Source organism: Chenopodium quinoa, unplaced genomic scaffold, assembly GCF_001683475.1.
Source record: "Chenopodium quinoa cultivar QQ74 unplaced genomic scaffold, ASM168347v1, whole genome shotgun sequence".
In the NCBI taxonomy this organism is placed as follows: Eukaryota; Viridiplantae; Streptophyta; class Magnoliopsida; order Caryophyllales; family Amaranthaceae; genus Chenopodium; species Chenopodium quinoa.
In genome coordinates, this window is record NW_018743574.1 from 6744016 (window position 1) to 6768446 (window position 24431).

At 34.7% G+C, this 24431-nt stretch overlaps 1 protein-coding gene across 1 annotated transcript; it reads right to left on the bottom strand.

The window, feature by feature from the left end:
- Positions 1-5890: 5890 nt before the first annotated feature.
- LOC110682384 (suppressor of RPS4-RLD 1-like) lies at positions 5891-24305 on the bottom strand. Its single transcript, XM_021858716.1, has 24 exons — positions 23740-24305; positions 23436-23545; positions 20659-21260; positions 19232-19276; positions 19016-19117; positions 18861-18941; positions 17227-17293; positions 14912-15012; positions 14704-14811; positions 13870-13940; positions 13699-13755; positions 13066-13174; positions 12893-12973; positions 12213-12299; positions 11231-11437; positions 10440-10774; positions 9016-9102; positions 8830-8929; positions 8327-8418; positions 8119-8157; positions 7908-7998; positions 7131-7228; positions 6540-6849; positions 5891-6204 (listed from the first exon to the last, which is right to left on the bottom strand). The coding sequence occupies exons 1-23, from the start codon at positions 23859-23861 to the stop codon at positions 6561-6563; spliced, it is 3081 nt and encodes a 1026-aa protein (XP_021714408.1). The 5' UTR covers positions 23862-24305; the 3' UTR covers positions 5891-6204; positions 6540-6560.
- Positions 24306-24431: the final 126 nt, after the last annotated feature.

The following is a 24431-nucleotide window of genomic DNA, read 5'->3' on the forward strand; positions in this document are numbered from 1 at the left end:
TGCGGGTCGGGTTTGGGTTGGGTCATGCTTGAGTCGGGTCATACTTCTTATCGGGTTTGGGTCGGGTTTAGGTCGAGTTAATAACAGGTCGGTTACATTCAGGTCGGGTGAACAATAGGTCGGGTTTAATTCGGGTTTTCACGGGTTAGGGTAATTCTCGGTGCTCTTCTCTTGTCAATTGTCACTTTGCATCTTTGCATATGGGAGTAATCATAACACTCATGATATATGAAGTTAAATCTCTTTGTTATTGCACCTAAGAACTCGATCATCCTGCAAATCATCCGATTTTTTAATGTGATGGTTTGAATTTTATGAATACACTCTTGTCGTTTAACTCAGTGGTAAAAAACTAAAAATCGGCAAAAAGAGTTTTCTAGTAGGCAAAATTAGTATGATGTAAATAAATAGTTGTCCAAGAACACAAAATCACCATAGCTTAATCAGTTTAAATCTCCATCCTACATTCAGGTATAATTTTACCCTCGAGCAACATTGTGCTCCTGACCACTTTTTGTGTGCATGATTCAAATCCTCATGGAGGGTTGTTTGTTGATGAGCAGGTCTATAAGTGTAAACTCAAACCTTATTGGAGGACATTAGTGCAAGCAATACCAAACAATAATACTTTCAAAAAAGTTATACCTAGCTAGGTCTCGTTTGAGTCAATAATACAATCTTCCTTAGTTTCCTAAGCCTACACAACTCACTGTTGCTAGCTAAGGAAAATAAAGATAAGTCATAGAAATAATATCCTAGGAAATCTAGATATTCACTAAATCAAATACGGAGTAATATTTTCTCAATATATCTTAATCGTAACAATCATCTGGGCACAGCTCCTTAACAATAAACGTTTTTTTTTTTTTTTTTTTTTTTTTTTTTTTTTTTTTTTTTTTTTTTTGGAAACAACCATAAACGTTTTTATAGTTTGCCCAAATTAAAGTGAATGATTAATTTTAGGAAGGTGATAAACTTAATAGATTTTATTTATTATTATATTTTAAATCAAATGCCAAAGAATACGATTCACACAATAAATGCTTGATCCGAATAATTTATTTTTTAGTGGGTTTCTGGTTGTCAAATCAGCAAATGACAAAGTAACCCCAAGACAAAAGTAACTCCTGACTGACCTAGTAACCCCTGACTAAGTAATCCCTGACTGGCCTAGTAACCCCTGACCTATTAACCCCAAGTAACCCCTGGCCGCCGACCTAATAACCCGAAGTAACCCCTAATCGACCTAGTAACCCCTAACCGACCTAGTAACCTCTAGTAACCTCAAGTAACCCCTAACCGACCTAGTAACCCCCGACCTAGTAACCTCTATTAACCCCAAGTAACCCCCGACCTAGTAACCCCTAACCGACCTAGTAACCCTCGATCTATTAACCCCAAGTAACCCCTGGCCGCCGACCTAATAACCCGAAGTAACCCCTAATCGACCTAGTAACCCCAAGTAACCCCTAACTGACCTAGTAACCTCTAGTAACCTCAAGTAACCCCTAACCGACCTAGTAACCCCCGACCTAGTAACCTCTATTAACCCCAAGTAACCCCCGACCTAGTAACCCCTAACCGACCTAGTAACCCTCGACCTATTAACCCCAAGTAACCCCTGGCCGCCGACCTAATAACCCGAAGTAACCCCTAATCGACCTAGTAACCCCAAGTAGCCCCTGACCGCCGACCTAGTAACCCCTAACTGGACCACCTAGTAACCCCTAAACGGCTCTAGTAATCCCTTACCCACCACCAACAAAAAACTACCACCAACAACCACCACCAACGAACCACTACCAACCTAAACGCCTTGCCACTAGCTCCTAACCCACAAACAAACCCCGATCCAACCAAACCATTAAAAAAAAAATCAAATCAAACAAATACGTTAAAATGTTAACAATGGTTTCGAATATCACTTCAAATATGGCTAAAAAGGCCAAATTCGACCATGAAAATTCTAGATCTAGAGTTTTCATGGCTGAATTTGGCCTTAAAAACTTTGAACTTGTTTTCCAACAACGGAGTCGATCACCAAACCACCACTACCCTCCCAGTGAAACCACTACTTTCGATGAACGAACCATGAAGACGACTATTGATAACGATTGCAAAATTTGTGTTACGTTCTCTGAGAAAATGAGATGAAGCTTATGGCTTGAAGAAGAAGAAAAGAGGAGAGAGAAAGAGAATAGAGAGGAGAGAGAAAGAATTTAAAAACTTTGTGTTTATTTTATTCCTTATTTATAAAATGTTCCAAGAATAATTACAATGGATTATCACACAATCAAATCTATACATACTCAATACTTATTTTAGGAAGGCAAGCAAAGTATGTGTCCAAATTTTTGCTTACAAATTTATAATCACAAATTTTAGTTGGTCCAAATATGCATTCTAAACTATTATATTAGACGGGCAAAAAGTGGTCGATTGGCAATTAAGGAGAGAAGCAAAGAAATTAAACAAGGGGAACCTAACATAACATGAGATGGGGAAGAGGCCGGCAGCATCAATAATGTTATTTTGTGAAGATATGATGCTAGAAATCCTGAATAAACTCCCCCATAAAAGCCTAATAAGGTTGTGCACTGTCTGTAGACAGTGGTTTGATATGATCTCAAACCCTCGACGTCCCAATAGTTGCTACTCTTTAAGGCTTAAGTTAACCTTTGTTGGCTTCTTCTACAACAACTGTAGTATTATTAGGCGTAGGAGTCAAAGCTACGGCTTTACTTGCAATTGGCTACCCTTAATTAATAATCCTCTTCCTGTTCTTCCAATAGACGACGTCCATACTTTAATAATCGACGCCTCGTCCAACGGCTATCTCTTAGGCCACCATAAACCTTACTGTTACTTTGTAACAAACCCTATCACTCAACAAACACTCCACTTGCCCGTGTTAATATCACCACAACCAGGTCTTTTTACGAACAATTACAATCGTATTTTGGTTGGCTTTCATTAGCTTGTGCTCACTTCACTGTTGTACTCGGCCTTATAATTTCTATATCTACAATGGAGGTTCGAATACTCTCTTCCAATATGTTTCAATGGAGACGTCTCAGACTCCAAGTTATAAATCGGCCCAACCCTACAATAATCAACGTTAAAATGCCAATTGATATTACATCTTCTTGCCATACCCGACCTGCTGTTGTACATGATGGTGTTTTCTATTGGATAATTAACAGTAGAAATTTGAGCATCATGGTAGCATTTGAACTCAATAGGTTGCAATATTGGGTCATGGATTTGCCAAGTACCGACTACAATAACCTTATGGGCGTCAAGTGACTACCATTTTTGGTTATAACGAAATTTTATGTGCTTATGAGAATCGTCTTTTCTTTGGATATGGAAGCCTAAAGAAGAAGGCGATTTTAGTGTACATGTATGAGGGAAATCCTTTCAAAGATGAAGGTTCATGGGTGTTGAGCTATACAGTACCTCTACAAGTACTCGCTCCTTCAAGTGGAATGGTGTTCCTTAAAGGATTTCATCCCGATAATCCCAATATTTTCTTCTTCATTCACAATACCATGCTCATGTCCTATGACCACGCTAAAGGTCAATTCTTGGTTGTTGATAGTCGACAGGATTACCATTTGTTTAGCTCTGAAACATTTATCTCATATCACTTGTCTCCATGGCCACATTCTCTTCCTCGTTTACCTCAACATCCATTATTTCCAGAACATCAATAAGCAATAAGGGAACATCAATTTATCTTTTGTATTCGCAACATATATATACTCGTATATGAACGAAACCCGCTTTTTTCGTGTCCGCCTGTCCGGTTCATATCATATTATCGTGTTATATGAAATAATAAATTTATCAAAATTTCTATGATTTATTAGGATTTTTTTTTTCTTAGTTGGGTTGAGTCATGTTAATACTTAATAAATATATTATAGTTGTATTTTGTCCACGACATTTTTATTTTAAAAAAATATTATTTTTCTAATTAAAAATAGTGAAATGACCGAACAAATAAAAATCAATAATTGATTAACAATTTTCAATTGGAAATTAGCACAGTACAACTTAGGGATTCAAATTTAAGAGAGGAGATATTAAAATTAATGAAAACAAATAAATTACGTCAATTGAATTTTCAAGGTTCGTTCCTTCAAATTACGATTTGCTTTGAGCCTTAAATTTGATGGAGCAAATTAAGAAGAATGAGATTGAAGATGAAGGGGAGAAGAGACGAGAATCTTGGTGAATGAATGAAGAAAATTGAAGTGTTAATGGTTTTTTTTTTTAAACGGTTCAATATATATTACTTTACAATACATAACTTTTACATTACAAAACAATACACGACATGTACTGTAGACTCTCCCATATGATTGATTATAAAATATTGCGTTTATTTTTTTCAAATGTCATTTCAATAAACCTCTTCATATTTATCATCAAATTGTTTAAAAACTAATTATTTGACTTTATGATAAGGTAATAGATTTGTATTTATCAATCTTTTGGGTTTAATTGTGTTACTCTTTATTATAATGATATTTAAGTTAGATTATCTTATAATAAATAATCTTTTGGGTCATATGTATTTGCTGTTGTGATTTGTTTGGTAAATGTAATAGCTGCTCATAATTTAAACATTCCTTTAAACAATAAGCATTTGGTATTAAATTAATAATTTGTTTAATTAAATGAGTAGTGTAGGAAGAGTATAATTTTACGCTAATATATGAATGAAATACATATTGTGTAGATTGATTTAGACTTTTAAAATACCAGGAAAAATCCTAGAATACAATTGTATCTATTAGACATTTTATTACAACGTTTGTCATATTGATTTTTTTAGGCCTTTTTTTAATTTCCTTTTTTCGATGTTATTTTCTCCGTAACATATTTAAATTATAAAAATAAATACTACTTAAACATGTAGCTACAGTAACAATTCTTAAAGTTTCAAAATACAACTCATTAATTTATAATTCCGTAACCCGGCCTGAAGTGGTTGACCCGAACAAACTCAAAACCCGAAATTGACCCGAACAAACTCGATATTCGAAATGTCCTAACTAAATTTTCTTTATAATTGAACTAAAAATGTCTAATGCCAAAAATAACTCAAGTGGTTCATTTTCAACCGTAGCCAAGGTGATAAACCGAATTAAAATTATTGATTTGAGCTTAATCCATATATGGAACAACCTGAACAAGACCTGAACATACTTGACCCGAAATTAACCTGACCCGAAATGACCTGACCCAATACTTGACTTGAATCGTACCCGAACTCGAAATGATCCGACCCATACCCAACCCAAATGTTAATTGACCCGTAACAACCCGACCCAAAATTATTCCGACCCATACCCAACCCAAATGTTAATTGACCCGTAACAACCCGACCCAAAATTATTCCGACCCGACCCGAACGAACCATTTGACAGGTCTAAATTTATTAGACATTCCAGTTGAAAGTCAAAAAGTGCGACCAATATATATAAGGATTTAAATGATTGAACTAGATTTCGTGCTATTTTTATGGTGCCATAAGTTGTTGAAGAGTAGTTTTAACTTTTAAGGTTGTACTATGCAATTTCCGAGATTCTAGCCAACTATAGCCCATGTTTTGCTTGGTTACTGTAAAACTAACCGGAAAGTTGAATAGGCTCTATTTTAGACTCTACATCAATACCTTTGTAATCTAGATCATCATCATGACCCTGTTCCGGTGTTCCCCCGGGACATTGGCTCTGACCTGGTAAATAAACTGTGAACATATGACCTTCAGAGTTCCGAAGCTGACAGCTTTACTTTCTCAATATTTAAATTGTTGTGTCTATCAATTTGCGATTGGTGTTGTAATTGGGGAGATTATAAGTATTGTTTGCAATGCAAGTTTAAAGGAAACTTAATTTTCTATACAAGCATATATGCAATCAGCTAAAAGATACAAGGGTTTAGAAAGTTGGAGGAATTGAACATCCCACACAGGAACAAACTATCACTATCCCTACAGAAAAAAATACGAAATTTATTGGGAAAATGGTGCACTGAGAAAAGAATATCAAATATGGAAAAAAAGAAATAACTAATGTACAACATACAACAGTTAAAATTAATAAGATAACTGTGGTCTATTTTACATCGATCTCAACCACGGCTCCTTTTGCAGTCATAAGGATCCATGCGACAGCTACAGCAGCATTTTCACTGCATATAAACAGGTAATTGTGAATAATATCTTCAAGCCACTCGAAAATGTCACAAGAGGATGGGTATAATGTGAATTTTCGATATCAAGAGGATCCTCAATACACCATATTTTTAAAGAAAAACTTCGAAGTAATAATCTCAAAAGGAAGAAAGAATCCAAAGTACTCTGTAGTATAGCATGATGAAACTGTGGTCTTTCTAAATTAGTAGCAGAATAGAGTACGACTATGGGCGAGGGAGCAAGTCATATATAACTTGCCAGCCTCACTTCAAGGTCCTCTTAGAAATCAAACAATGAAGGGAGAGAGGGGTCTCTGCACTATTTCAATTACCTCTTCACAAATTTGAAGATATCAGTTATTGTAAGTGCTGAGAGCGGCAATGACGGACCCAGTAGTTGAAAGGGTTGAAGCGACATCTGGGTATTCTTTCCAAGATGTTGTCGCCTTAAGATTGGGATACAGCCATTTTTTCACAGATTCCACAAAGGAGTCAGGATCAAAAGTAAGAATAGCTTCCCAGTCAATTTGCATTCCTTCTGGAATACTTCCAGAGAACTCCATATTTGCTGCAAGACACAATCCCAGCAAAACTACAAATCCAACCACAGCAGAACCTCTGGACAATGGCATGAAATTATACCTGCATTGGGATATCAAATTCAGTGAATTTTAGTTAATTCTCTATATCAATATCATAATCTACATAATTAGAATAATAGGACATCCAAAAGCACACCATGTTAAAATTAAATGAAAAACAAACGAAAAGAAAAAGAAGCAAAACACGGAAGTTCTCCCATCCAAACAAAACAGAGGGTAAACAAACTAATCAAAGACCTTTTCAAAAAATATACTAGCCACTGCAACAATTCGAACACGCAAAATGTAATACCAATAAGCAAGCAATAAAAGTTGTCATACCAGTAGTATGTCATCCTCAAAATTGCATCTCTGACATTTTCAAGGGCATTGAAATCAGTAGACCCATAAGCCTCGCCACAATACGCATTGCACAAAGCCTACAAGCACAATATTTAAGAGTTTTTACATCAGGAAAATAGAAGCAAAACATACAATAGCTGTTTCTAATAAATTCTTGAAAAAGGTGAAAAAATAAAAATAAAAAGAACATAGTTATGATCTAAATCATAGGCCAAAAAGATTGATTTAATACAATAGTACCAACAAGCCACAAGCCCACAAACTCCGTATTTTTTGCCAACAAAATATTGACCAGGTTGGATCTTATGTTTCTAAATGAAGCACAATATGTTACAGGATCATACATTGAGATTTAATATGTATGCCAAATAATGTCATACTAAATACAAGCAGAGACTATGAACTTCATTTCCATATTCTAGCCCGCACATTATGTTTCACCAGAAGGCCAGATAACTTAACAAGAATAACGAGGAAAAAAAATCTCGAAAATATACCCTCTATTTCATGAAAAAAGACCTCAGTGAAGAGGCTCAAGTTCTCAAGATTGCAGCGAGGTAACAGTAATAGCAGGGTAAGTAAATCAATTATTTACTTTACAATGAATTTCGTAAAGAAGATGCAGTGAAAATTGTATTTCAGAACTACTGATAAATAACAGCTTTAGAAGATACATGGACAAACTCAAAGACAGAATTGAACTAGGGAGAGGAAAAAGAACAGATGACAGCAGCACATAGCAATTTATACACAAACCTCCCATGCCATTGCCATTTCAGTATCAAACTCATTCCATCTAGAAGGTGTACAGGGTGTTCTTATTGCAAAATCATATCCACGTTCTCCCCTAAAAAGACATCACATAAATGTAGGCACAATTAGTGTTGCAGCAACTAAATGCTTAGAGAAAATGTGCTGAGACAAATATACCAGACTAATCATGCAAATCAAAGAATTAAGATCATACGATTTCAAAAGGGTGATTCTTGTCCCCTCCAACTGCTTTCTGAGAGAGTCAAACAAGAAGTTAATTTCACCATAAATTTCAACTACTATAGTAATCCTTACAGTATTGATGATGATAATGAGAAAGGTAATGAAGTCGGAGTTCATTACATGTAAATTTGTGTTAAAACCATATAAATATATATTTATAATCACAAGCATATACTTACCCCTCAAATGCCATACTGTTGCACCAAGTAGACACCCAGAAGTCCTCACCAACAGCTTTGTGTAGGTCAGAGCAGGAATCAGCGAGCATAATCTGCATATAGTTGATAAAGACTAGATTCAAAAGGCACTACTAGAGGATAAAACTTATAAGCATACAGAAAATGATGTGAATAACTTAAATAAGCCTTACTCAGATAGCTTATAATCTGAGTAAAATGATGTGAAGCAAACAGATATAGACCCATAGGAAGAGAGATAAGAGAGAAACAATGAGCAAATAAGGAAATATTGCAGTATTTGTAAAACTTCCTAAAATAGTAATTGTTGCAATATTTGGAGAAGACGAAGTGAAGTTTACCAATAAAGATGGGTAGAATGTCATGAAACGGGTTGAAATGGAAAGTGTGTAGTCATGTAATAAAGTTAGTAGAACTATCATGACTTACCAGTTACCAATGCAGAAAGAGACATACATTACTCAGATAGAAGAAGTTTCACTTACATTTTGCAACTTGCTGTCATCAGATAAGTTGATAACAGCATCAGCCTTACTGCACGCATGCTTCTTTTCCTTTATTGCAGCCTTGGCAGCATTTAGTGTTCTGAGGTACAGTCATACAGAATTTCAAACAGGGATCATTGAAAGCTTCAATCTATATTAAAGGGCGAGGTGAAAGGACCTCATTACCTGTGAAAGTTAGGGAAATAGCGGACAACTCTTGCTTGTCCTAGAATGATTGGAGTATGAGACCCAAAACCAGCATTAAACTCTTCACTGAAAGGCAAAAAAATTATTAGTCCTATATCCTGAAGACATGAGCTGCATTCTAAGATGGGAAATTGACAATTAAAATTTTCAAATTATGAATGAAAAGAAGAGCTTAAGTCTAAACTTAAGTATTTCAGGTTATTGTAAGATAACATAAAACTCCTTAGAGTGATTTCCATTGATCAATATTTATAGAGTTGTAATTAGATATCTAACAAGTGTTCGGCCCAGGCGCTGCTCCGGATGTTACTTTGAGTATTTTATTAATATTATTAAAGAGATTGAAAGTATATTTTTATTGTCAGTAAATTATAATAATACAATGACAATAATATATAGTTTTGAATAATTTTTGCTTTTATTTCTAATATGTATTTTTATATTTATGTGCGTAGATTGAACATGATTAGTTTCTAGCTTAGATGATAATAAGTTGGTCTTCATTCAAAGAGGTCTTGTGTTCAAACCTTATTTATGTATTTTTGGTTAATCATGACATGAAACAAAAATATGCTAGAGATACAAGTGGCATATTGAATGATGATGTGGTATTATGTCGGTGCAAGAATGAAATACATGTGGTACATTGACATTTTTAGGAACGCTTTTTAATATATAAGTATAGATAGATTATATTAGGTTACTAACAATATATGCAAAAAAAAGTCTAAGATATGCAAAAATAATATTTTACACGTACATTCTAGACATAGTTAGAGATCTGCATATGTTTTCTATCATACCCTGTAGTTGGAACGGGAGAAAATCGGATGCTCAGACATGTCCAAATCAAGCACCAACCAGTGAAGGATACATAACACATGATCAAAAGGAAAAGCAATGATTATGCTGATGATGATGAGGGGGGAAGCAACAGGCTTACAGGCCACCATCTATGCAGAGAAGAAAAGGATGACAAATAGGCTGGATGAGAAGGAGAAAGGCAATGTATGGGCTGCTTATCAAGGCCAAGTTGCAAATTTGAGGAGACGAAACCAAAGAGTGTAGTGATTGTCTTGGTCCTAGTAAAATAGGCTAGTTATATTGGATTTGAGATATGACATTATTATCAATACTTTGTATATTTTAGGTTTTTGTTATGATCAATTAGACTTTTATAATTGTTCTACAAGAGTATTAACCTTTAGTATCTCATGCATTTAGAATTTTAAATATTAGGTTGTTAACTTATCTTGGAAAAAAAAAAAATTAAATTCCTCCCTCTCCCATCAAAGATCTTACTACTGACTCATGGGTATTGTTAACAGCACAAATATAAGCAGTGAGTTGAAGTGCAAGGTGCACTCTATTTACGGCTGCAAAAACAAGTTAATGTGTATTACCTCAACTTGTTGATCCACACAACAGGATCACAAGGTTCTGAGATTTGTCTCCACTTTACAGCCAAGGAATACACATCTTGCCATGACATCATCATTCGTGAAGATGGCCTGTCTTCTAAAATGCCATGCGAAGTTGAAGTGTCTGATGAACTACTAGTACTGCAACAAGGACCACCTCTGTTCTGACTTGGCATATTTACAGTTTCCCTTTTCCGAGCTCTCCTGCCATGTTTACCAGTATTTTTACCAGCATTCTTCAATTCTGCCTGCAAAGCTCGCCAGGCCCTTGAAACTTTTTGGGCTATTTCAATAGCAGCCAATCCCGCCATACGATGCTAAGGATGATCAATACTTGTCAATACTTTACTACTAAGAGCAAAGAGGATTAAGATAGTACATGAATAATAAAATAGAACCACCAAGTTCAACACAAGATCAATAATTCCTCATGCACTAGGAGGCCGATGTCTGTTATTCTACAACTAAAAGGTTCTGCATCTCTGCTACATGCCAATTGAGTACACCGCAAGAAAATGCAGGAATGGCAACTCATTGGGTCATCAAGCCTTTATTTTTGGAATGAGATAAGGGGGTAGAGAATAGAGATAATGACAGGGCAACAGCAGTGGTACCTTTCAAATCAGATAAATACTTATCAATCAAAACAAAATGTGATTGGAAAGTTGGAATTAGCACACAATAAATTAGGTATAAAAATCCATAACGAGAACAAAAGGTCCAATAATCTCTTATAATTTTATACAACAACAGAATTACAATAGAAGATTCACCTGGCGCCTATTGGGCAAGAAACCTGTAGCATTGTATTGAATCTTCTGTCCAATGAAATCTGCAGCATGAATAAGAGCAGTCTTCTGCTTTGTCATAGCCAAATCTTGCTTCCTGAGTTTACCTTTTTTCAGGGAGTCCCGCAATGTAGGTTGCCTATAGACCTTTTCACATACATCCTTGGGGTGCAATCTTTTGCACCAGTATTCCTGAGATTGGCAACAAAGGACACAATCACTTGATTAGTACCATATATTGCTATAAGTGAATGTGGCAACTTTCAGGCTTTCACGTCATTATTAATTCTTGTACGAGCCTATAAATTCTTGTGGGGGAAACTAGCAGAGCATACATTGCACATTAGAACAATGTAATATAATAATGTCCTGACTTTAAATGGTGGAACAATGTTGTTATGTCACCAGTTTCATGTGATAGGACATCAACAATGCATAAAGACATCATTACTCACCCTAGACCAACACCTCAGCTATACACAAGAATAATGCAGTTACAATTACGATATCAGAGTTGCAAACAGACATGAAGGGTAAGTGGCCACCAGGACAATCAATGGTAATCTAAGCCTTACTGTTTTAGATAACAAAAGACAACTCAACCCTTACAATCTTTTACACCCTATTAGGATAGGAAGTGCCTTAGAGTTAGGTAGTTTCCATATTTCATAGTAAAATTGTTCTAAATAGAAGTACATCTTAAAATTTGTGTAAACAGTCTAACCACATAGAAGCATAACAGCCGCAAGGAAGAATGCTATATATATTCACATAATTGGATATCATCTAGACAAAGAAATAAAGAATGCACAGGTTACACATTTGAATATAAAAAAGCATAGATAGAGTTCAGACTTTAAAAACCTAAGAAACAAGGTAGTAGGCTAGTAGCTACTGGTTAGAAATATCTTTTTAATAAAAAAATTCAAAATTTTAACAAAGATACAAAGTATAACAGTAATATCACCTTAAAGAGGGGATCGATGTCACCATCAATGTCAAACCAACAAAACTCACTGTTTAGTTTTGATGCTGTATAAAGAGCCAGTTCCTTCTGCTTAGACAAAACAGAGAAGGTTAAATTTTCAGCATAACACATAATCAAATTTAAGGAAGCAATGAAGTACATTAGGCATTTAAAATATACTGAAACAATTCCTGACTACTTTATCTAGTTATGAAGGCACATTATCATACAATAACATGTAACTCTATTCTCCTATAGGAAGTTCTTTTGCCTATTTAACAGAAAACAATTGTTCATCTCTTTTATTGAAGGAATAAGAAATAGTGAGAAGCAGTGAAACCCAAAAGAAATTAAAACTTCCATAATTACACTAATTTGAACACCAATATGTGGCAGATGGAGGATATTGTTGTGCTCAAAACATTTGACCCCGGATACCAGGGAAACCAGTATGGCAATAATTATGGCCTACAAGATATATGCCAGTCCATTTTTCTTGATACTCAATCCATTTTTTCCACTAGTTTAAGTACCAAAAAATTATCTAAGTCGATAAAATGCAGTTCATAGTCTTCACACAAACTAGTGAGTAAAATAGATTTACAGCCATTGAGGATATTACACCCGAAGTAGTATATATACTAGCATTAGAGTATAAAAAACTGTTATAAAAATATCACCTGGTAAAATGCAAGGCACTGAAGCACAAATTTTTCCATAGAGTCTAATTCCAAATCTAAAGCAGCATCATAGTCTTTGACCTGGTTTCATAAGATGAATACTAAACAATATGAATACTACTCTTAGAAATAACATAAATGGTAGGTAATAAGTTGAAGCTGAATCTTTATACCGCTTCTTTGAATTGTCCTAGGGCATGGTGACAGGATGCTCTTAAATACAGACACTCTACGTTTGAGCTCTCGATATTAAGCGCCATAGATATATCCTTTATGGCATTCCTGTTGTTAAGGAACTCCATCCATATGTCAATAAGTGGAAATGTCAATTAGCAAAGAAGAACACATTAGAGAATTACCCATGGCAGCTAGCAATAAACAAGCAGAAGCAGGTGTATTGCACAGATGATGGAAAAAGATGATACATTCCCGTTAAAATGGTCGGAATCCAATTCTTGGTTGTAGTTTTATAGGTTGGGTGTGTTTTTAAATTGTAATTTACAAAAATAGACTTAAGAGGTTGTACTCTGCAAAATGGGTACTTTTGCTAGTTGTATTAGGCAAATTTCCTACTTTTTTTGTTAAAATAGTATAATTTCAACTATTTTGCTATACAAAACAATTTCACTAGCTAAGGAGTTTCATGTACAAATATTAGTCATGTTTTACTATATTTATTCATTTGATCATAAATTACACATGCCCTGATGCCCATTGCATGTGGTGTGGAATCAGCTTTCATCCTCATATTTTTCCCTTTAACACCCTAAAGCCTAAAATTAATTTAATTGGCAATATGGCCATACCTGTGATCTCCCATTCCATGGTGAAGCAATCCACGCAAGTAATATGCTTTTGCATACCTAATTTAGACCATAATACACGGAAACTTTAAGGAAGAGCTCAACAAAGAGGAATGCATGTTCAATTGAGATGGGACTAGTACATCAAGAATAGAGAAATATTCACAACATTACCCCCCGTCAATCTCTAGAGCTCGTGTAAGGCATTCAAAAGCCTTAGCTGTATTTGCCAAATCTTGATAAAGCTGCACCCACGAAAAATTACAGATCATTAAGCTGATATTGACAAATTTGTTGATACTCCAGTAAATTTGATTACTCTATGAAGACATAACAAATATCTAGTTGAATAAGTCTTACAAGATTACAGCACAATCAAAGCAAGTAACATCAAAACTTATTGATTAAAAACTAAATAAGTAGCTATGAACTAATAGGCAATAGACATTGTACTGTAAAACCAAACAAAAGATATGAGGAATTGCACTTGCAGTATCAATTCATACTAAATTAATTGGCGCTTCTTGAAAAGTGAAAGCTGAAATCACCAATCTAGTCAAGTATGTTGTGCACTCATACTGCAAACACGAAATAAAAACATACGTAGTGTATGTATAGATACTCCCTTAACCCAAAATTGTTCTCTCTTTGTCTTTCTTTTGCCACTACTAAACAAAAGGGCTCCGTACTATCTCTGTTAGAATAAAAAGCACACCCCCCATGTCTCTTGTTTCATCTACCTTTTCAATAAGATAACAATAGATAACCAAACAATTTATCACCTAAAATTATGCTTTATGATAAGTGCAAAGACTATTCTGATATACTGAGAAACAAAACGATAGTAATAGGTTTCTCTTTCAAAGTCAATTCTAAAATGTAGAACATTCAAGATGGGAACTAATCAGTTATGATGATATCCCAAATTACAGACAACGGAACTCAGCTTGAGGAACAAATTCATGATAGAAGAATATGAGAATTAAGAGGGAAGTTGATACACAGTACCTGTGTTAGATGAGTCCAAGCCTCAAGAAAATCACGGTCAAATTCGAGTGCTTTCATATGTGACTCCTCTGCTCTCTTGTACTCACCAATTGATGATAAGGACAGACCCTAATGATATGATACTTAAGCCAGTCACCAAGAGGAGGAAGACAGACATGCTTACAATTTCTTGTGATCCAACATCCACATTATAAAATGAGAAACTCACCAAATAAGTGTATGCAGATTTATTGCCCTTGTCAAGCTTGACACATGTAGAAAGGTCTTTCACAGCTGAACCAAAATCCTTAAACTTGAAATTAACAATACCTGAACAGAAAACATAAAGTCAATATATATCAGATTCTGCCTACCATAAACAGTGCTGGGTTTTTACTCTTAAGCATTGCTGATTGCCACACCAGTTAAAAAACCATCCATGAACTTAATCCAAAATCAGAATCATGATAAGTACATTGCAGTAAAATAAATTATCAGTCATTTCTAGTTCTTCAAGGACTAAACCTCCAACCAAAAAGAACCATCAAGAGAAAAGTCTTCCCAAAAAATATTTTAAAAGACTCAGCCAGAACCTAGGAACTGGCAGTTTAGCATCTAGTAAAGGCTGGTAGCCATGATGGATCTTGATGGAAAAGCCAAATAGAAAATTAAGAAGGCCAAGGTTTGAACTTCTAACCTCATAGCCAGATTGTACTCACTCTACCTACTGTGATTTTCATAATAGGAGATTATCTCAGCATTATTTCACATAATGATTGGTAAACTGTGACACTTCATCAGAATTCAATTGCTTGGAAAAAGAATTAAAGCAACAGCCAAGTTGAAAAATTAAAAACCCATACGAAGTAGTCTTTAAAACATCATCTTCCATATTAACCATTGTTTCTAGGCAAAGCACCACAAGGCCAAGCCAAAGCAATGCAACACAAGGCCAAGCCTAAGCATTAAGCAATGCAACACAAGGCCAAGGCAAGGCATCCTAAGAAATGATAACGATTGATGGGCCAACATGTATGAGATGGCTTTAGACACCAAGTAAACCTCCCAAGGCCTTTCCCAAGCCTTTTGGGAACCCCAAGAACCACCTTCCTTGATGCTAAACCTTGCCGAGTCCAAAAATGTTGTATATAGGCAAAATTTGAAGGCTTGAATACACAAAATAGGTCATTTTCAGATATTTAAGTACCCGTCATCAAAAGGTCAAGTAATAGGGATGCATCACATGGTCATATAATGTTGTTTGGAACAATATAGAACTACTAGTCAGTCACAAAATGTCACATAATATCCTGTTGTGGCCTTGAATCGATGAAGGGAGGTGTGTATGTAACCGCCTAAATTGATAGGATACACACAAAGCAGATGATTCCAACAACACATGATGTCCATGGAAAGCACCTCATCCTCTTTCTTTTCTGGATAGGAAAAGTAAAAAAATTATCCAAAATTGAAGGCTATAAGCCTATAATCCACGCTTTTGGACCAATTTCGGGATTTTTTTTTTTTTTTTTTGAATTTAAGTATATGTAGGAGGTGCCCCTTGGGGTCATAAAAGTTAGTTTAGAATCATAACAAAGTCTATGAGCAGGTCTATAAAATTCCAATAATGAGGTTGATTCAATTATATGGCTACTTCAAAATTTTATTATAAAGGTATTCAAGAATTGCAAGAGACAATTCCGACTTGGCATCCTAAGGTTCTATCAAACTGTTTAGAAACCCATTGGGTTACCAAGCCCAAGCCCACACATTACTATTGTTAATGCATGCATGAGTTGTTTATATTGGCGTTACACAAGCCGTTACCATTATTGGTTTTGGTTGTTTACAATTATAATTTCATAGTGAAGCCTTTGTTTGTTAAAGTATCCATGAATGGAAGCTCATCTCATGGTTGACTAGAATAATCATTATTGATTAAAAATCATCACTTATTTTTCTTCAACATTTTCCATCTACCCTTAATTATTGCCAATCCCTATTTTATCAAATAAAATACGTAAAATAAAATTCATAAAAACAAGCATGTAAACAATGCTCCTCATCACCAACAACATTGCCTTCCTTGAATCACATTGCCCCATTATCGACTCATAACAAGCACTGAACCGAACCATATAGCCCCAAAGAACTCCCAAAGTGTCATGTACCATCCCAATATAATTCCCCTTTTTTGCCCTATTTTTCATTTTAACTAAAACAATGTCAAAAAAAGTCAAAATCAACCTTACTATTCATATATTGGATTCCTGCAAAATATAATTTTTTCTGACAGTTAAATCAAATGGTGTTATTATCACATTTTTACAACAAGCTTAACCCTTAGAGGCTTAGATAACATGACAACAGAATGATAAATTGAAACCCAATATGACAGGCAATAGAATATCCATTATGAAAAGATTGAAAACTAAGAATGGTAGGTAATGGAAAAAAAATGAAGGGATTGTAGCTATGGGAAAGATATGAAAAGATAAAGAGACAATCTAAATGCATTGAAAAAAAAAAAAAATCTTTACTTACCCCTCTCATGCAGTATGTCAGCAGAATTGGGCTCAAACTCCAATGCCTTGGACAAGTCATCAATAGCCTGGATTACTTATTTGGTGAGTAAGATTTATAATAGCAATCTAGCTTTTTTTTTTTTTTTTTTTTTTTGTTTGAATAAATAGCAATCTAGCTTTAAACAGTTTGTATATTTAGCCTGCAGGTAATTCACTCAGACAGAGGACACTTGGAAACAATTGCAAGGAAGCGCTCGTAAAAGTCTTAACAACAGTTGACTCTCTGGAAGTCATATCGATTTTATCTAAACCTCATAAGCCTACTACCTAGCAAAAGTACTATTTAAAAAAAAGGGAAAATGAAGCTTAAGCAATCAAGATAAAAAATTTTTAAAAAAAATGCAACCTTCAGTGAATTGCATGGCATGCCAACTTGCCAAGCATCAGCAATTTAATGAAAAACTCAACAGAAAAGAGCCTCTCAATCCATTGCTGTATTGGTCAAGGGCATACCAAGAAAGACTTAGTGACCAAAAATCCGATAAAAACAAAAGCATACAGCATTCTCTCCACGATTACGGAAAAACAATTATTTTCCGGAGGAAAGGTTTTCAAATCACAGACAGCTGGAAAGCACATATGCAAGTAGATTTGTTCTTTAGTGCACCCATAACACAAAATCCTAGAGTATAACCTAAAATATACCAACATAGTACGGACAAATATGATCTTCAAAAGAGAACAAAATGTCTAATGAATCTCGTTGACAAGTGTGTAAAGCTAGGAGGAAAGAACTGATAAATGAAAGCCTATTAACTAGTTATCCAAGAAAACAATGACATTAACAATAAAGATGGTAGACCTATGTAGCATCTAAGGACTTTAACAAGCTTTGAAAGAAACTAGAAATTTTAACTTCCAGGACATGAACATGAATCACAAAGTGAACTACTGACTTGTTTGCATATGCTACTGCTCTTTATTCAGCTATTTATACTAAAGCTATAGTACAAAATTCATAATAAGCCCATTTTTTCCACTCCTACAATTTTCACTTGTGCAAGTCATGACATTTTTAGTGTTACTAAATTTTCTTCATAGTAGATCTTAAGTCTTGTACCAATAATTAGATCATCCGATATCTAGTCATTCACTACGAATATATACAGTTTGAAGATTATTGCTCATTTGAAGTCTTTGAAATTTATTGTATGAGCAAAAAATATCCTTGGGTGCACCTTATACTAGGTTTACCCAGGTGCATGCAAGTATTTTCACTAAAATTGCCAAGAATGTGAAGCAATTAGAACAGGATCAATTTTTGGAACTTGATCATAAAAAAATTCTGAATCCATGCAAGTTAATTTCAATCCTTCATATCATAAGGTAAGCAATTTTGATCATCTAAAGATTTTTGAAAAAAATCCCATCATTCAACTCCAAAAAAAAGTGTTATAAAAATCATCACAACAATTCCTAATCCTATGTATCACATTAATGTGTATCTAATCACAATTAAATGGAAACTGATGTCCTGAACTTCCCTTTTTCTGGGGTGGATGGGGGAGATGTGGTAACAAAAAGAAATAAATTGGAGCCATATCAGGGTATAAAATACAAAAAGCATCATACACCAGATCAGTGCAATCTTACCCCAGCAGAGTCTCCTAACGCAGCTCGAGCTTGTCCTCTACGTTTCCATGCCTCGCCAGCAGATGGGTTCGTTTCTATAGCCTAAACAGAAGTTTATTATAGCTCATGTCAGAAAGACATTATAATTTCACAGAGGACCGTAATCTTTTTTATACCTTAGTAAAATCCGCAATTGCTGCATCAAGTTCTCGTTGGAAAGCATATGCTGTCCCTCTTCCTATCAATGCCTCAGGATAGTTTGGATCCTCTTTCAGTATCTGCAGAAGGGGCAAAAGTCAAATATTGAGAAGATTTGGACAAAACTACAACAGGTATAACCCCTTTCTGAGTTATATTACAAAGTGGTAAAGGCAAAAGAGATAATGTCTTACCTGGTCAAAAATTGATATAGCATATGTGTATCTTCCCTCATTAACCTGCAAGAATATTGATTAAAAGCTGATGAGTGAAGTCCAAATTAATTGATGAAAGCATGATTACAAGTATATAATAGATAAATTTGGAAAATATTCGTAAATTAAATTTTCCCCAATGCAATGTGCTCAGAAAAGTAATACTTCCTCCATTTCTCAATACATGCAACAAACTGACATTTAATGTATAATAAAGTCAACTTATTGCATGTATTAAGAAACGAAGAAAAATATATTTCTGTTATCCTTGCTGTGAAAATTCACATAGAGAAATCACCTCATCGATTACAAATGCCATCATGGCATGTTGTTACCAATAGAATATGTCAAAGGCTGTAGCTTCCTCCTTACATATTGAGGATTCGAAACAAAACTATCACACAGGATTAGACCACAATATGACTAAGTGAGAGTTAGGTAGAAATCCGATAGTTTTGCGATCTAATCTACAGATTTGTTGTGTGTGTGTGTGTGTGTGTGTGTGTGTGTGTGTGTGTGTGTGTGTGTGTGTGTGTGTGTGTGACCATTAGAACTACTCTAATCACAGATACCTTGCTTTTCAGGTCATTAGAGATTTGATGGATAGAAGTCAATATTGTCATCTCATCCTAAAAATTCCTCCATACCTTGCTCGGACCTAATCCAATAAATTTGATGTGTGATCCATACCTTGCTCGGACCTAATCCAATAAATTTGATGTGTGTGTAACCACTAATGAGTTACATATTAGAGTTATACACACATACAAACTACTCTGAAGTCTAGAAAGACAAAGGAGAGCTGGGTTGGATCTAATACTGTAAGTTTCATGTGTGTAACCACTAATGAGTTACAAATAATAGGTACACACACGCATACAAAATACTCTAAAAAGGGCAAAAGGACAAGGGAGAGTAATAGGGAACAATGAATCAACGATCACTCTTAAGCTAAGCCATAAGTTGGCCATCAAGTTCAGCTAAAGTTTTTAATGTACTACTTTCAATTAAATGCAATGTGATTGTCATAGACTCATTGTTGAAAATCTTACATACACATCTATCACATATCCAACTCACGCCAACTCAAAAATTATCACCAAACCACCCTTATCATAATGCGTAACTAACTCACTTGTGGCAATTATCAGTAAGTACAGATATGCCCGTAAATAAGGTATTGAAATCAAGCATGAACTAACCGCATTTAAAAAGATATAACTTTTTTGAGACAAACAGCGCAGAAACAATGACAATTACATTGGAAAAAGAGAGAGTGAGAATATACTAGAGATAGAACTCAATTATCCTACTATGGCTCACATCAAAATCATTAAGCAGCAAATCATCAGTTCAGGGCATGGTCCTATGATAACTACAAACAAATGGAGGGATAAATAACATACCTCTGCTATCCCTCTTGATAGCCGAAAATCTAGGCTTATAGATTTTGTTTTTGAAATTCGAGCAACGCAAACTTTCTGGTTCTTCTTGACAATGTCACTACGCTCAAATTCTTCAAGATTCTTACCATTCAACTTAATTGAAACCTTAGAAGTATTACTTTTATTGCGTGGTTCCTCACTAGGTTTGTTGAGGGATTCCAACTCACTACTCAATTTTTTGTAAGTACCGTTCGGTTTGCTTTCAAATTTCTTAGCTTCCTTCATTTTCTCCACTGACCCATTTTGCCCATGAGACTCGGGAACCAATTTGCTTTGGACCTCAGACATATGGTCAAATTCACTGCTCTTTTCAGTGTCATCTATCAACTTATTAGGATCCTTTGCAGGTTCACATATACTTTTTTCTTCCGACACTGTCAGTGGTGCAGATGACCCATTACTATGCTCTTCTTGATTATTTTTATTTGCATTTTCCTTCTCAAGAAGTTCTTCTAATTCTAGTAATTGCTTCAAATCTGTTGACTGATTAAGAGCGACGTCATAGCCTTGCTTCCAGACTAACACAGCATTATCTTTCCTTCCCAAGGCAGAACAAGCATGACCTACAATTTAAGGTAAACAACTCATCAAATTTCTATTTTATAATGTTTACATATTCAATTCAAACCATCAGAGATACCGTATACAACAATGAGTGCATCAGTGAAGAGTTAAGGCTGTAAGAGTATAAACAAATTAGAGATCAGCTATTAGGCTCACCAAGATCTTGCTCATTGGAAAATTTTGGAGAAATTAAGCCTTTGGGGGGTGAAGAAGCCACGCAGATGAACACGTAAATTGACAAGAGGGTTTTACATTTTTGTGATAGCCTCTAAAAAAAGGTCTTTGAAACATAATTTGGGATTATCCATGCAGAAAATACAATAAAAGGACAAAATTCCTTTCATTTTCATATTCTACATAGCAGCTAAATTAACTAGCACGTGATTTCTAAGAAGGAATTAAAATGTTATACCTTACTACACTTAAATGATACTGCTTCCATAAATTGTGTTCAATGCACATAAATTGTGTTCAATGCTTCCATAAAAGGGGTGCACATTTTTTTCATGTACTGTAGGGAGGAATGAGCATGCCCACAGGCCACACAAACTCAATCAACAAAAAAAATACCTTGTGCTGAGTAGGGAGGAATGAGTACGCCCACAGGGCTACATAAACTCCATCAAAAAAAAAATATCTACAGCAGATGAGTGCAGATTACATGGATAACTAACCCCCTCAAGCATTGCAATGGAAGAAAAAGAGTGACTGAGAATCACCCTGATTGAGGTGAGTTGTTCCATTTGCCAAAAAAAAAAAAAAAAAAAAAAAAATTATTCTGTAAAATGTATAAGCATCTTCTGCAGTAGCATCAGACCTACTCCAAACTAAAAACATAATACAAGTATTTGATAAATATAAATGGAAATGGCTTATATCTAATAAAGTTTCTCCAGCAATCTCCCTATCACCAATTCATTTCTCTCTTACAGTCCTCCCTCAAATGCTCATCTGTCACAAGTGTCAAACATAGAGATTATATATTTATATGTATTGACTTGCGAAACAACTGCATAAGATTTAGCCCATGCGTTTCTTTGCATGTATAGAATTTGAATTGTGGGCCATCACATCAGTGTTGCTTGTGTGTTCTTGTAGAACCAGGTGTCTCATAAATAAGGAACTAATACCCTATAGCAATATGTAGTCATCTAATATGATCTTTCTCATAACAGGTTAAGTGTAACAGAGACCATCATCTTATCTCTGTAGACACAGTTAGTACCTCCAATGAAAGATAGCGCGTATTTCAAATTAATATCAATAAATTTTCCAATCAGAACAAGGGCATAAATTGGCAAGTATCAGCAGCATTCCCCAGCCATTGATCTACTTCTCTGGTGCAACATCATTGAAGTTCCATTTCACTTCCTTCCTCTCGCATTACTCCAAACTCATAGGAACATTGTTTGTTAATGTCCTTACACTCAATTGCATTTTTGAGCTAATCTCTTAAAAAGCCTAGCATTGTTGACAATTATATATCAATTCATAATCCTTTACTCTATAAAATATACTACGTATTTCAATTTCATAATCCTAATTTTATCCACTCTCAATTTCAAACAATTCGGAATAAAGGTTTAAAAGACTTCATTTGGGAAAAAAAAAAAAATCAAATCCATATTATCCTAATTACATAATGCACAGTAACAACAAACAACCTTCCCTGTGCCTCAGGCTCTTTAAGTTGTTTGAATTGTATGCCAATTCAGCAATTCTACAGTTTGTGAACTTATAGTCACAGCAAAATGGCCAAACCTTGAGAAATAAATTCTCAATTAAGCTCTTCGTACAATAGATTAGTATTTATTTATTTATTTTGAAACCACAATTGATTAGTATATTAGCTTATCTTAAGTCACTAGCCTCCCTAATTGCGCTTTAATTTATTTTTTTTTAATTTTGAAACATAATTACGCTTTAATTGATCATAATCTACTCCAATTAATTAATTTCTTAATAACAAAAATTTAAACACCACCAAATTATTACACGATTATTCATTCTCTGAACAGTATTACACGTAAATAAATTCAATCAATTAAAAAAAATCCACATAATTTAAAAAAACTCAGCGATGAATTCATTTCAAAATTCCTAAACAACTCCAAAAACATGAAAATAAAAAATAAAAAAATCAAGTAACAGTATAAATAAATTTATAAACTGACCTTTAAGAATGTAAGCTTGAAGAAGACAAGGATCAAGCTCAAGCGCACGATCGCAATCCTTAATCACATGCTTATGGAGCTCCAATTGACTGTAACAAAACGCTCGATTGCTGGTTTCGATAAACACCAGAAAAAAATCGGAGAAAATTCAATTCGTTAGAAATCAATCAAACAAAATTAATCAATTAAACAAAATCCATAACAAAAGAATTGAAAATCGAGAGAAAAAATCAAAATGAAGAACACGAAAAAAAAATTGAAAAATCGAGGAAAAGAAAACAAAAATGAAGAAGATAAAAAATACCAGAGGTCTTGAATGGTGGAAGAACGAGCAAGGAGAGAATCAAGAATGCGAATAGCCTTAGACCAGTTCCGAGAGCTACAGAGCTTCGCAAGCTCCACTCTCTCGGAGTTTCCCGACGCCATTGACGATTGCTTGATGAGAGAGAAACTGATATCTTTCTCTCACTTCATAGCAGCATATATATAAATCAATTTTACAAAAATGGAAGGAAAAATAATTGGACAGAAAATTAGCCGAGTACAAAAAAAAAATGATAAATGAATAATAAAGCCGGAAAAATAAAAATAGAGTGAGTTGTAGTGGGTAAGAAAGGGATCGAGTGAGTTTGTGGGAAATGAATGGTTTGAGTCTTTGTCTCTGTGAGGCGTTGCGTCAATTTTTAGGTTTTTTATTTTTTATTTTTCTAATTTTATTATCCATTTTTTACTTTCCTATTTTTGAGTGGGCCTGATGGACTGAATCTAAGTAATAGGCCCATCACATCAGCATTTTGTAACGCGTTTAAGGTGGGCCCCCGTTGTAAGATAGACGAACTTGATGAAATCAAGAATTTCGTATGAGATTTTAGTAGTTCTGTAGTTGTAAACTTGTACACTAGTACTCCGTATCTTATAATTCAAGTGGGTAGAGTTATTCTCCCAATTTAAGGAGTTTGTTCGAGTCTCACCACGCCCTTATAGCTCTCTAGACAT

Coding starts and splice junctions, on each gene's coding strand:
- LOC110682384 (XM_021858716.1), bottom strand. CDS start 23,861: ATGGCGTCGGGAAACTCCGAGAGAGTGGAGCTTGCGAAGCTCTGTAGC. Junction 19,118..19,231: donor CTATATCAATTTTTGACCAG/GTAAGACATTAT, acceptor CCCCTTCTGCAG/ATACTGAAAGAGGATCCAAA. Junction 15,013..17,226: donor TGACATACTGCATGAGAGGG/GTAAGTAAAGAT, acceptor TTTTCTGTTCAG/GTATTGTTAATTTCAAGTTT.